Below are 13,055 nucleotides of genomic sequence, written 5' to 3' on the forward strand. Positions count from 1 at the left end.
AATGCAGAGTGTAGAGAAAAGCATGGGACAGCTGGCAAAAGATGGAATGAGTAGCCAGAGAAATTGATGCACAGTAACACAAAACATGAAATGGAGTCCAGTGACTGAAAACTAAGCACTCAGGAAAAAAGACAGATGTCAGAAACAGCAGAAAGCTTACAGTAAAAAAGAAATAGATGAAACAATAAAGAACAAAAGAGAGTGAAAAACCTCCAACTATTTGAGATTGTGTCCAGCTATGACAAATGACAATGGCAAAAGGATCTAATAAAGCAAACTTATAGCCAGGCCTGTCAGTCAACCTGAAAAAGGGAACACTGCTGCAACATCTGATAGTCTTTTTCCACTAAAGGAACACAGTCATCCAGTATTCAAGGTCCAAGAATCTCACTACTGCTCTTGCTGACTGTGAGACCAACTGACAGGGTCAGGAACAATGATGAGACAACAGGCACTCGCAGCTAACAACTGTACCAGTGCTTACTCAGGAACAGACACAGGGGACACTTGTTCATTTGTGTCCTTTCTGAAGTCTGCAACAATATCACAGTCCCTAACTCTAGCCCAAGGCAAGAAGGGATCACTAGATTGCCTAATCTGACCACCTTCATTAAATAATGCTATTTTTCTAAGCCTTACTTAAATTTTGGGTAAACATTTTCATTGAAGGTATCAAAAGCAAAGTAAAACTGCCCTCAATCATCCATTTCTGCACTAAAAAACTCTAGTGTCAAATTTCCCATTCAAATGTCCAGCTCCAGATTTTAGTTCCTATTTCTAGTTATGTTTTCAAATGCATTTATGCAGAGCTCTCTAGCATTTATTGTTTTTTGTACAAAAGCACTTACACATACCATGTTTCCATCAACTGAAGAACCCCCATACCAGGTTTTATTTTTGCAGATCAGAAATGCAGATGTTAGGTAGTTCTTTGGTTTTTCCAGTCAAGTGCTGGCTCAAAACAAGAATTCCACTGTTATTTGTACTAGCTAACATCTGGGCCAGACGGTCATGTTCTCAAGTTTTTGTTACACCAAGATGTCTGAAGGATGACCTATGATAAAATGGATCTGCCAGGTCCACTAAACTGTCAGCAACTTAAAAAGAAAATAAAGCATGATATATGAAGGAAAAACACCTTACCTTCAAACTTCAGGTAGAATGCATGAAAGAAAACATGAGATCTCCTTCATCAAGAGATGAGCAGTCAGAGCAAACAGTTCTTAAAAACTGAGGATTAGATTTGGTTTTTTTCTTCAGAGAAGCAGACAGAAACATGGCAAAACAAAGATCTGGAGAAATGTCAATTTTTTCTAACCAAGTCAGTCTTGATAAAGGTATTCAGATGAAGTCCAAGCATGTAAGAAGGAAAGCAAAACTTCAGTAATTAGCATCAGAGATAGTACCTCTCCAATCTCAAGATCTGGCACCATACAAACCTGAATGGTTTTAGGCTGTCAAATCAAATTGAATCCACAACTGAAAACCAACTGAATCCACAGAACTCCTTCCTGCAGTTTATTCACTTTGCAGATATTTCAACCTGCATGAATAACTACAAAAACCTCAAGAGTGGGATTTCACAGGCTAAATTTCTTTAACATATTTTACCATCAAGTCATTAACTATCAATAAATAAATGCCCTATGTACTATGAGAAAAACATGTACTATTAAACCTGCTGAGCTTCCTTCACAAGCTGTGGAAATCAAAATGCAGAAATATAAAATACTACCTCCATAGCTCATGCAGAGATATCATCTTCAAGTCATATATACTATTTACTATGATAGTTTTAACCTAGATGCATGACCACTAGTAGCTGTAGCAAACTCTCCCACGTCAACCATATTTTCCACAGCTAGACAAAACATTCACTCACATGATGCACCTCTAGCAGCCACAAGGTGTCAGACCTTTACTGCAGCATGAAATGACTAATTGAAAAAAATCCAAGGGGGTCAAGGGCAACAAGAAAGCTCTGTAGGTACATTGGTCATAAGAGAAAGGCATGGGCCCTCTCCAGCAGGCAACAGGAGATCTGGTTTCCATGGATATGGAGAGCTGAGGTACTCAATGATGTTTCTGACTCCATCTTCACCAAGAAGTGCTCCAAACCAAGTTATAAATGGGGAAAGCAGCAGGGACTGGCAGAATGAAGGACCACCTGCTATAGGAAAACAGGCTTGAGACCATCTAAGGAAGGTTAAGGTGCACAAGTCCATGGGAACTGATGAAATGCATGCATGAGTCCTAAGCCACTCTCCATTCATTGAGAAGTCATGGCCACCTGAGGAAGTTCCCAGTGACTGGAAAAGGGGAAACTAACCCCCATTTACAAAAAGAGAAAAGGCAGACTTGGGGCACTACAGGCTGGTGAGCCTCACTTCTGCACCTGGCACTCCATGAACCTTGACCATGGAAGCTCTGCTAAGGCACATGGAAAATAAGGCAGTGATTGGTGAGAGCCAACATAGCTTCAATTAGAGCAAACCATGCCTGACAAATTTGGTTCTATGATTGTCTTACACTGTTGGTGGACAAGGGAAGAACAACTGATAGTCTACCTAGACTTGTGCAAAGCATTTGACACTGTCCCAGAGGAGATCATTTGTCTCTAAACTGGATAGATGGACCACTCCATGGATAAGGAATTTGCTGGCAGCTACACTCAGAGTTGCAGTCAACAGCTCAATGTCCAAGTGGAGACCAAGTTTGGGACCAGCACGGCTTAGTATCTATTTTGGTGACATGAACAGTAGGATTGAAGGCACCCACAAGAAGTCTGCCAATGACACCGAGCTGTGTGGTGCAGCTGATATGCCAGAGGGAAGGGATGCCATCAGACAGGCTGGAGAGGTGGTACTACGCAAACTTTATGAACTTCTACAAGGCCAAGTGCAACTCCTGCACGTGTGTCAGGGCAATCCCAAGAACAAACACAGGCTGCGGGGAGAAAGGATTGAGAAAAGGCCTGGGGAGAAGGACTTGTGGGTGCAGGTGGATAAGAAGCTCAGCATGCCAACAGGCACTGGCACACAGAAACCCCCCCTCTGTGCTGGGCTCATTGCCCAGCATGTGCAGGGGGGGATTCTGCTGTCTGCCCCACTCAGGTGAGACCCCACCTGAAGAGCTGCTTCCAATCCTGGGGAACAGTATCAGGAGCATGTGGAGCTCCTGAAGCAAGCCCAGAGGAGGTCACAGAGATGCTCCGAGGGCTGGAGCCCCCCTGCTCTGGGGACAGGCTGGGAGACCTGGGGGTGTTTAGCCTGGAGAAGGCTACACAGAGACCTCAGAGCCTGTTCCAGTACCTAAAGGGGCTCCACAGGAGAGGACTTTGGACAAGGAGGAATGACTTCAAAGTGACAGAGGGTAAATTTAGATGAGATATTAGGAAGAAATTCTTCCCTGCAATGGTGTTGAGGCCGTGGCACAGGTTGCTTCATGGACCTGTGGATGGCATCCCTGGCAACATTCAAAGCCAGATTGGATGAGGTTTGGAGCAACCTGGTGTAGTGGAGGTGTCCCTGAACAATGGGGGATGGGTGATGTCTTCAAAGGTCTCTTCCAACCCAAACTATGGATTCTCATGAAAATAGAAAGAAACACCTGCAGGAGTGTGTATCTCTGTAGAGTTCTCAGGCTCACAGAATATATCTCATGGCACAGCAATGACAAGGGCCAAAAAAGCAGTCACCTTCTTCACTGCTGAGCCCATTGGGCCTCTGCCATAAGGATACAGCATAAATCAGGATGGAGGTCTCTAGTCCAATCTCCTGCTTCAAGTAAGGTCCATTATGATGTCAGGCCAGGTTAATCAGGTTATCCAGTCTGGTCTTAACATCCAAGGACAGAGGCTGAGCAGCCTCCCAGGGTAATCTCTTCTCTGCTGCTAGACTGTACTTATGGTGAAAAAAACCTACCACCACCACAAAAAACCCAACCTTTCCTCTATTTCCAATCTGAACATCTCATTCCATCTCTCACCTTTTGCCTTTATCCTTTCAACATACACCACTCTGATGGGCCTGGGCCTGTCTCTCTAATAAGCTCCTCAGAGACCCTGATAAGCTCCAGATGTGCCTCTCTGAAGACTTCTTTCCTCTAGGCTGAACACACCCAGTCTCCTCACAGGATATGCAACCCAGACCACCAAATATCTTGGTGATTCAAGTTAATCTTTAAATTTTAGAAGGAACCATGGCATGAAAACAACTTTCAAGACATCACCAGATCATTATTAAGATGAGAATTTATTTTTAAAGCTAAGAATAACAATGTTTCAAACACTTTTTCTTTTTAAATTTACTCCAAATTACATTTAGAAATGGAATAGTGCCTGATTACATGGAAAACTACACGAGGCAGGGAAAAAAGGAAACCTACAGTGCAACGTCTTGGCAAGCAAGTCCTTGCTTCGATTTCAAGAAGGACTCTTCAACACCAGAAGCAAACAAAGTGGGAATAGCTACTCCAACTGTAACTCTTTGTAATACATCACTTGAGAGAAAAAGTGTACCTGTGAACAACGAATGAGTGTTAAAAAGAACAGCAGTTAGGCTGTTAACTGACTTAAAATACTCGGGAGTGGTAATTTGTCACTTGTGAAACACCTAAGAGTCAAGAAAGTAAAAGTTCAAAGTTAGGTTTAATTATGCTTATTGGAACACTGCAGGCCACAAAAAATGTTCTTGGGGATTTTCTCACCATTTACATTATGAAGAGCAGAATAATCATGCTAAATGTAACATATGAAGAGATACAGATGATTTGCAGCACTACAACATCCAAAAGGTGTTGATAACAACACAGGATTCTCTTTCAATAGCTAACAATAGACTCAAAGCAAAGAGCAAGCTGCCACTAAGAGCTTATCTGCAGAAAGACCTCCACAAACAAAATCCAGCCATACCTCATGTCAGAAACAACAAGAAACACAACTGGATAATTTATGGCCAATCTTCACAAGCAATGTCATGATGAATAGAACTGACATGGTAAAAAGAGATACTTCTGCAAATGTTACAAGTTAGAAAAGAAAAAATTTGCTTATTTTCATATCAGAGGGAAAAGCCATGAGGCAGGGCAACTATTTGGTAAAGTAGATAACATATCTAAAAGAATTTAAAGATAAAGAATTCAAAAAAGTATTAAGGCACTTACATAGTGCTGTCTTGTCAATTAAATAGCTCTTTATGGTGTCAGGGTGTGAATTATTTGGACATGTCACTCAGCCTAACTTTGCACCCACTAATCCATCTGAAGTCACCATAGGGGAAAAAAAAAAATCTTGTTTCTAGAGTCTGCAGACAGTCAGTGGTGAATGACACATTTTCTCTCTGACCTTCCTCTGTCCAAAAGCTACCATGAGATAAGTAGAATAAACAATCAGGGCAACCCCCAACCCCTTGCCCCCACCACCAAAACAGCACAGAAGCAATGCCAGCATCCTACAAGTCTGGTAAAGAAATGATACTGATTAGTCTGAAAGGAACTACTTCAGTTTGCTCACCTTCTGTGTATTTCATAAAATCATAAAATATGCTGAGCTGGAAGGGACCCATTAGGAACATTGAGTCCAACTCCTGGCCCTGCACAGGTGCCCTGGGGTGACTGAACCCTAGGAAAGACAGTGAGGCTCCAGAACAGCTGCAGTACATCAATGACATAATTGAATGGGGGAACATGGCAGCAGAAGCATTTGAGAAAGGAGAGAAAATCACCCAGATTCTCCTGAAAGTTGGTTTCACCATCAAAAAGAGTAAAGTCAAGGGACCTGCTCGAGAGATCCAGTTCCGGGGGGTAAAATGGCAAGATGGACAGTATCAGATTCCCACTGAGGTCATCAACAAGATCACCATGATGTCTCCACCAACCAGCAAGAAGGAAACACAAGCTTTCTTAGGTGCCATAAGCTTTTGGAGAACGCATATTCCTGAGTACAGCCAGATTGTGACCCTCTCTACCTGGTCAACCACAAGAACAGTTTCCAATGGGGCTCTGAGCAGCAACAAGGCTTTGCCCAGATCAAACAGGAAATGGCTCATGCGGTAGCCCTTGGCCCAGTCAGGACAGGACCAGATGTGAAGAATGTGCTCTACTCTGCAGCCGGGAGCCATGGTTTGTCCTGGAGCCTTTGGCAGAAGGCACCTGGTGAGACTCGAGGCCGACCACTGGGATTCTGGAGTCGAAGCTACAGAGGGCCTGAAGCCAACTACATTCCAATGGAAAAAAGAAATTTTAGCAGCCTATGAAGGAGTCCAAGCCGCCTCAGAGGTGACTGGTACAGAAGCACAACTGCTCCTGGCACCCTGACTACCGGTGCTGGGGTGGATGTTCATAGCAAAGGTTCCCTCTAGTCACCATGCCACATGGAGCAAGTGAATTGCTCTCATCACACAGCATTGGTAAACTGAATTGTCCTGGGATTTTGGAGATAATTACAAATTGGCCTGAAGGTGAAAACTTCTCATTGATGAAGAGATTTCACTGACGAAGAAGAACAAGAAAAAGTGACATGGGCTGAAGAAGCTCCAGCATACAATCAAATGCCAGCAGAGGAAACACACTATGCTCTTTTCACTGACGGTTCCCGTCGCATCGTAGGGATGAATTGGAAGTGGAAAGCAGCTGTATGGAGCCCCACCTGACGGGTTGCAGAGGCCACTGAAGGAGAAGGTGGATCAAGGCAACTTGCTGAACTCAAAGCTGTTCAACTGGCCCTGGACGTTGCTGAAAGAGAGAAGTGGCCAAAGCTCTACCTCTACACTGGATGGTAACCAATGCTCTGTGGGGTTGGCTGGAAAGGTGGAAAAAGGCTAATTGGCAGTGTAGGCAAAAACCATTTTGGGCAGCTGAAGAGTGGAAAGACATTGCTACCAAGGCAGAGAAACTATCTGTGAAAATCAGTCATATAGATACCCATATCCCCAAGAATAGATCTAATGAGGAGCACCAAAACAATCAACAGGTAGATCAGGCTGCAAAGATAGAGGTGTTAAAGAGAGACTTAGATTGGCAACATAAGGGGGAGTTGTTCCTAGCTCAGTGGGCTCATGATGCTTCAAGTCATCAGGGCAGAGATGCCACCTGTAAGTGGGCACAAGACCGAGGGGTAGATTTAACCATGGATAGTATTTCTCAGGTTATCCATGACTGTGAGACGTGTGCTGCCATCACACAGGCCAAGTGGGTGAAGCCCTATGGTATGGTGGGCGGTGGTCCAAGTACAGGTATGAGGAGGCCTGGCAGATTGACTACATCACACTGCCCCAGACATGCCAAGGCAAGTGCTACGTGCTCACAATGGTGGAAGCCACCACGGGATGGTTGGAAACCTACCCTGTGTCTCATGCTACGGCCCGTAACACCATCCTGGGCCTTGAAAAGCAGGTCCTTTGGAGGCACAGTACCCCTGAGAGGATTGAGTCAGACAATGGGACTCATTTAAAGAATAGCCTTATAAAAACTGGGCAAGGAAACATGGCACTGAGTGGGTGTACCATATCACCTACCATGCACCAGCTGCAGGCAATGTGGAGAAGTACAGTGGACTTCTAAAAACCACCTTGAAAGCACTGGGTGGAGAATCTTTCAAAAATTGGGAGCAGCATCTAGCAAAGGCCACCTGGTTATTTAACACCCAAGGCTTCATTAACCGAGCAGGCCTTGCCCAATCTGAACCCCTGCCCCTGCATACAGTAGACAAAGTCCCAGTGGCACATATCAGAGGTTTGTTAGGGAAGACCGTTTGGATCAATTCTGCCTCGAGTACAGACAAACCCATCGTGGGGTTGTCTTTGCTCAGGGACCAGGTTGCATATGGTGGATAATGCAGAAAGATGGAACAACATGACGTGTACCTCAGGGAGATCTGATTGTGGGGCAAGAACTATGTGTAAATATCACTGTCTGATGAATGTCACTGCCATTGTCTGTATATAGCTGTATACTGTGTATGTACATGTGTGTTGTACATGTAGTTTTGGTAGTAAGTTGACTATATAGGGATAAGGGGTGAAGCATCCTGAGGTGACTTTATGATACTTGTATCCCCATTAGTCTGTTTAGCCCGGAAATAAGTTCTGCACCATTAAGACCGGTTCCAAGAGCAAAGAGGGGGAAAGAAGAAACACGGAGATTGTTATCAGAAATTGCACTTACTCCCCCGCATCCTTCTCCTGGATGGTGCTGTCTGCAGCACAGACAGCGGGACAGAGCCTTCCTTTGCTTTTAGTTAGTTTTTGGCTCACTGAGGCAGACAAGTTCCCTGGACTGTTGTTTTTCTTTTTCTTGGAACTGTTTAAACCTGCTCTGGACTGAACACCCAGAAGAGCACTGGCAGCTCGCACCTGTGGCCCATCGGGCTGGGCCTGGGCTGTGGCATTTCCAGCACTGGAGGGACTGATAAAGAGACCGAGTGAGCTGAGCTACAACCCACGAAGGAGACTTCCTGAGTTTATCACCTCTTCAGAGCAGAAGGAGGTTTTATTGTTTAATATTGTTCAATTTTTGTGCTGGTGAATGCTTTGCCTGTTGAATAAACAGGTGTTTTTCCACATTTCTCCAAGGGAATATTTTCATGAACCAGTTGGGGGAGGGCCACTTGAATCTGCTTTCTAGAGGAACCCCTTCATAGGTTTTCTCCCAAATTTGCCCTAAACCAGGACAACAGGGCACCCCAAAAAGGCCACTACATGACAGAGCATTGTCCAAACACTTCTTGAACTCAGGCTTGGTGCTTCTCAGCTCACTGCCCTGAGAAGCCTTGTGTGCTCAACCTCCCTCTGGGTGGAAAACCTTTTCCTGGTATCCAAGCTAAACCTCCCCTGACTCAGCTCCATGATGTTTCCTCAAGCTCTCTCATTGGTCATGAGAGTGTACAGATTGGTACCTGCCTCTCATGAGGAGGTTGAAGACTGCAAGACTTAGTCTCCTCTTCTCCAGGCTGATGAAACCAAGTGTGCCCTCAGCAGCTCCTCATACAACTTCCCCTCTAGACCCTTCCCCATCCTTGTGGCCCTTCTTTGGACACTTCTCTATTAGCTTAATGTCTTTCTTATACTGTGGTGACCAAAACTGCCCCTAAAACTCAAGATGAAGCTGCAGAGAGACAAATCCCCTCCCTCACCCAGTTGGCCTGATGCCCCTAAGAACATGGTTGGCCCTCCTGGCTCCAGGGCACTGCTGACTCAGATCCAACTTGCCATCAACGGGAACCCCCAGGTCCCTTCCTGCACCACTGCTCTCTAACCTCTAATTAATTTAAGGCAGTTACATACAGTTAACCTGTTATGATTGTGCTGTATGCTCAGCAATTTCATAAAGCCAAGTAAGTCGCAGACACCTCCTGAAAGGAAAATGTGTACACATCCATCAAATTTTAGCCATGAGAAAAATTTGTATAACCTTTCAGCCATTGAAAAGATTAAGTCATTCTTTCCCCACACAAGGGGATCTTGTTGTCTTAAAAACACAGCTTTAGCAGTAAGTCATAGATAAGCAAACTACTACTTGTGTTTTAGCCGCAAGTTAATGAGAAAAGCAATCCAGTTCCCATAAATATATAGGACCGACAGGAAGGTGCGAGTTCTCTTTGGTATTCTAGCTGGATTGTCTTAAAACTGACACTTCACACATGTGGCAGTCAAGTACCAAAGACTTCAAAGAAAGTTTCTACGAACATTCAGTAACTACTTTATACATTAGTACCAATAGCAATTGTGCTTACCAGTCTAAACCCCTGGTTTTCAATAATCACCCTCACAACGACAGTCCCCAAAACCTCTATCACAATGTTAAATCTTTGCAGCAGAGTCGATCAAACTTCACACAGCTAGGGAGAAACTACTCTCTCCTGCTCTTCATTAGCTCCACACTTATCAACTCATCTGCCACCATGACAGGCAATGCCAAGACCAGGATCTGTTCCTAGGAAACTTCACAGTACAAACTTCTTTGGAAAGTGGCACTATGACTATGTCATCTTTTAGCCCCTTTCTATGCAATAGAGGACCCTCTTAAACCAACAACCTTCTCTTGTCAAGATACAGTTGGTCATTACTCCAATATAAAGAGGTAAGGGAGCGGTTTCACCTACTCATTAGAAACAAAGCAAAGACAAGTGGATGAAAAAGACTTGAGGAACAATAAGAATGAAAAAAAAAAAGGAAGTCATTATTAGAGGGAATGTTTGTAGCTTTGAAGAAATGCATCACAAAAAGATCATCCATTAAAATAGTTCAAAATTGCAAAAGACATTGGTAGAATGGTTACTTGGAGGCAGTACTGACAGCTCAGCAGTGATTTAAGACATTCAATAGTTTAAGAGCATCAGAACCTAGAAGGTAAAGATAACTAATATACTGTTGGAAACAGAAACACCAATCAATTAATTTAAAGATGGGTGTCATGGTAAAAGTTACAGGTTAGAAGAGCTTTATATTAGTAAGATGAGAGGACACAAGCCACACAAATCTCAAGCACTTTTCAAGGCCAGGAAAAGGTTTGTTGCAGTAATCAAACAGGTAAAACTCTTGAGTTTCACCTGCATGAACAGACAATAAAAGCTACTGTTTAAACACACCAACAAAAACAGTCTGCAAGAATGACTGAAGCCTCATTCTAGGTACTTGTATCGACTGTGTCAAAAAATAATTAGCTTCACACCTCAGAACAAAGTATGATTGAGACAGCACTGTTGTACAGATCAACCAAGATTCAGGAACGTTAAGAACTTCGCTGAGATCACACTTTTTTGTGAACATGAACATTGAGCTATCAAATGGTATAAACAATAGAAGATCAACATGAAGCAGAAGGTCAAAGAATTTTCAGTACCAAAATAGTTACTTTGCATATTTAGATGAAAATACCTCGGCACAAGGAAGTAAAGCATTCACCTAAACAATGGAAAAATAAAACTAACTGATGTGTTTAAGAATGAGGAGAAAACAGTCACCTGAGAAGATCCTTGCCATGACAGAGTCTGCAAATAAGCCCCGTAGAAAGACTATAGAATTCTCTGAGTTTCAGCAGAAAGATGCAAATTTTGGGAAATGCATGTATTTCCACTGTTATACAAAGAACATACACCTCAAAAATGGCACTGAAAGGAACAAAACTAGCAACAGTCAATGATATTAGAATGAGGAGACAACAGTTCCAAAGCAAGCCAATCTTGCTTCATCTGAGGAGAGATTGTATCACACTCTTATTGCAAGAAGAAACAGAACAGCAACAGATGAAGGTGACAACTGTGGAAAGAAAGGCGAGTATAAACTAAAGAGGTTTACAGGTGAGGTAAGTCTCTGGAGGCACAAAAGGATGAGATCACACTCCCCCTTGCCATCCCAGGCAGTCTACAAGACCCTGCAGGAAAACAGAAGTAGAAGTAGAAACACATGACAAGTCATCATCAAAAGATGCAATAAATATTGGTAAACTGTTGAGCTTAATGTTCCCCAGCAGAAAGGGGAGGTAAAGTGAGGGGCTTGCATAACTTAAGATAGGTATTGCCAAGCTTCTGATTCTAAGAGGACAAAAGAACCCATTAAAATTTATTATAAGGTCATTATAATAGCAGTATATAAAATAAGTACCGATGCTAAGTTTCCCACAAATAGTCATTAGAGATTTGACTACTACTACTCTTGAGAGCACTTATCATGCCTCCTCAGGCACTGACAACTCACCTCGAGCCTGGAAGCCAACAGCCCAAGACATACCGCATCATAGGATTTGTTAACTTAAGCGTAATTGTACTGTTAGCTGTTTGTAGGCTTCATCTTCAAAGGCTGCACCTATAATGTTTATTTGCTTCCTGTTGTTTAACGTTAATATCAGAACGGTAATTGCCACTGTCACAGAGTTCAAAAGTAAGAAACTGTCCTGAAAGAAGGAGCCTGACACACACTTTCATTCACCTCCCTCTTTCCTCTTCCATTAGCTGAGAGGAATGGTGAGAGACAACAGAGCAAACTGGCTTTTGCCAAAACCCTGAGAGACATTTGTCATTCCCAAAGGCAAAATATAGATATCCACTGCCACTTAAAACACCACTGTACACACCTTGGGGCAGAATACCCAAATACTGCAGTATTGCAGCTCAGGTTCTTCTAATGCTCTTCAGAAAAAAATTAAGCCACTTTACTAGCCCATCTCTGACGTTTTCAACTCAAAAAACTACAGTGCACCTACTATGATACCCTGCCTTGTTTTACACAGGCCTTCTATTAATCCTTTAACTAAAGGATTAACATGAGTGTAAGCAAAGGAAAGATTTACAGCGTTACGAAAGCTGTGGACAATAACTTCAAAAAGCAACTGGACATGGCGGGGCACAAAGTGGCTCAGAGCCGGAGCCAAGACGCAGTGCTCGCTACCGCGCTCTGGGGCCCGTGCCCAGCGCTGGGCCCGCTGTCCGCGTCCAGGGAGCACTGGCCCCGGGCCACCTGCCCCGGGAGTAGCCGCATCGCGAGCCCAGAACCACCGACCCGCGGCAAGCACCTAAGGACGCAGGCCCCAGCCCGGCTTCGTCCGCCCGCGCCTCGCGGACAGCGCGGTGACCCGGCCAAGGCGCTCCCTTTGTCCAGCCGCTCTCCCCACTGGGACGGGACCGGCTGCGGGGAAGTGGCGCTCCCGGGCCGGCCCGTGAACGCAGATCGCCGGGCCGGGCCGGGCCAGTCTAGGCCCACGGCAGCACAGGGCCACTGTGGGCCAGAGTAGCAACGCCTGCAACTCCCGCCTACCTTCGTTCGCCAGGTCCGCCATTTTACTTCCTCAGCCGCGCCCACAATGCATCGCGCAGCCGGACGACACTGCTCACCGCGAGCCCCGCGCGGCGCGCACGCCCCGATTTACAGCCGCTCCGGGACGGCGCCGCGCATGCGCAGAGGGCGGGGCCGTGCCAGCGGACTCGTGGGTTCCGCAGCTCTGGTCGGGCAGTGTGGGCAGCGTCCCCGTGGGCCGACTCATTATGAGGCCCCCGTTGGCCCGATCGCTCCCTGCGGCCCGCGCACCGTGTGTACCGCGGCGGTCGGAGCGGGGCCAATTGC

General features: G+C 44.9%; 1 protein-coding gene across 2 annotated transcripts in view; it reads right to left on the bottom strand.

Annotated features, from left to right (window-relative positions):
* RANBP3 (RAN binding protein 3) overlaps positions 1-12,838 on the bottom strand; it is a 71,257-nt gene extending 58,419 nt beyond the window's left edge. For both annotated transcript variants that reach the window (XM_053999261.1, XM_053999262.1), the window contains exon 1: positions 12,750-12,838. In XM_053999261.1, coding sequence (XP_053855236.1) covers positions 12,750-12,771 — 22 coding nt within the window. In that variant the 5' untranslated portion in view covers positions 12,772-12,838. The remainder of the gene's footprint in view (positions 1-12,749) is intronic.
* Positions 12,839-13,055: the final 217 nt, after the last annotated feature.

The sequence above is a fragment of the Vidua macroura genome, chromosome 26, assembly GCF_024509145.1.
Source record: "Vidua macroura isolate BioBank_ID:100142 chromosome 26, ASM2450914v1, whole genome shotgun sequence".
Lineage (NCBI taxonomy): Eukaryota > Metazoa > Chordata > Aves > Passeriformes > Viduidae > Vidua > Vidua macroura.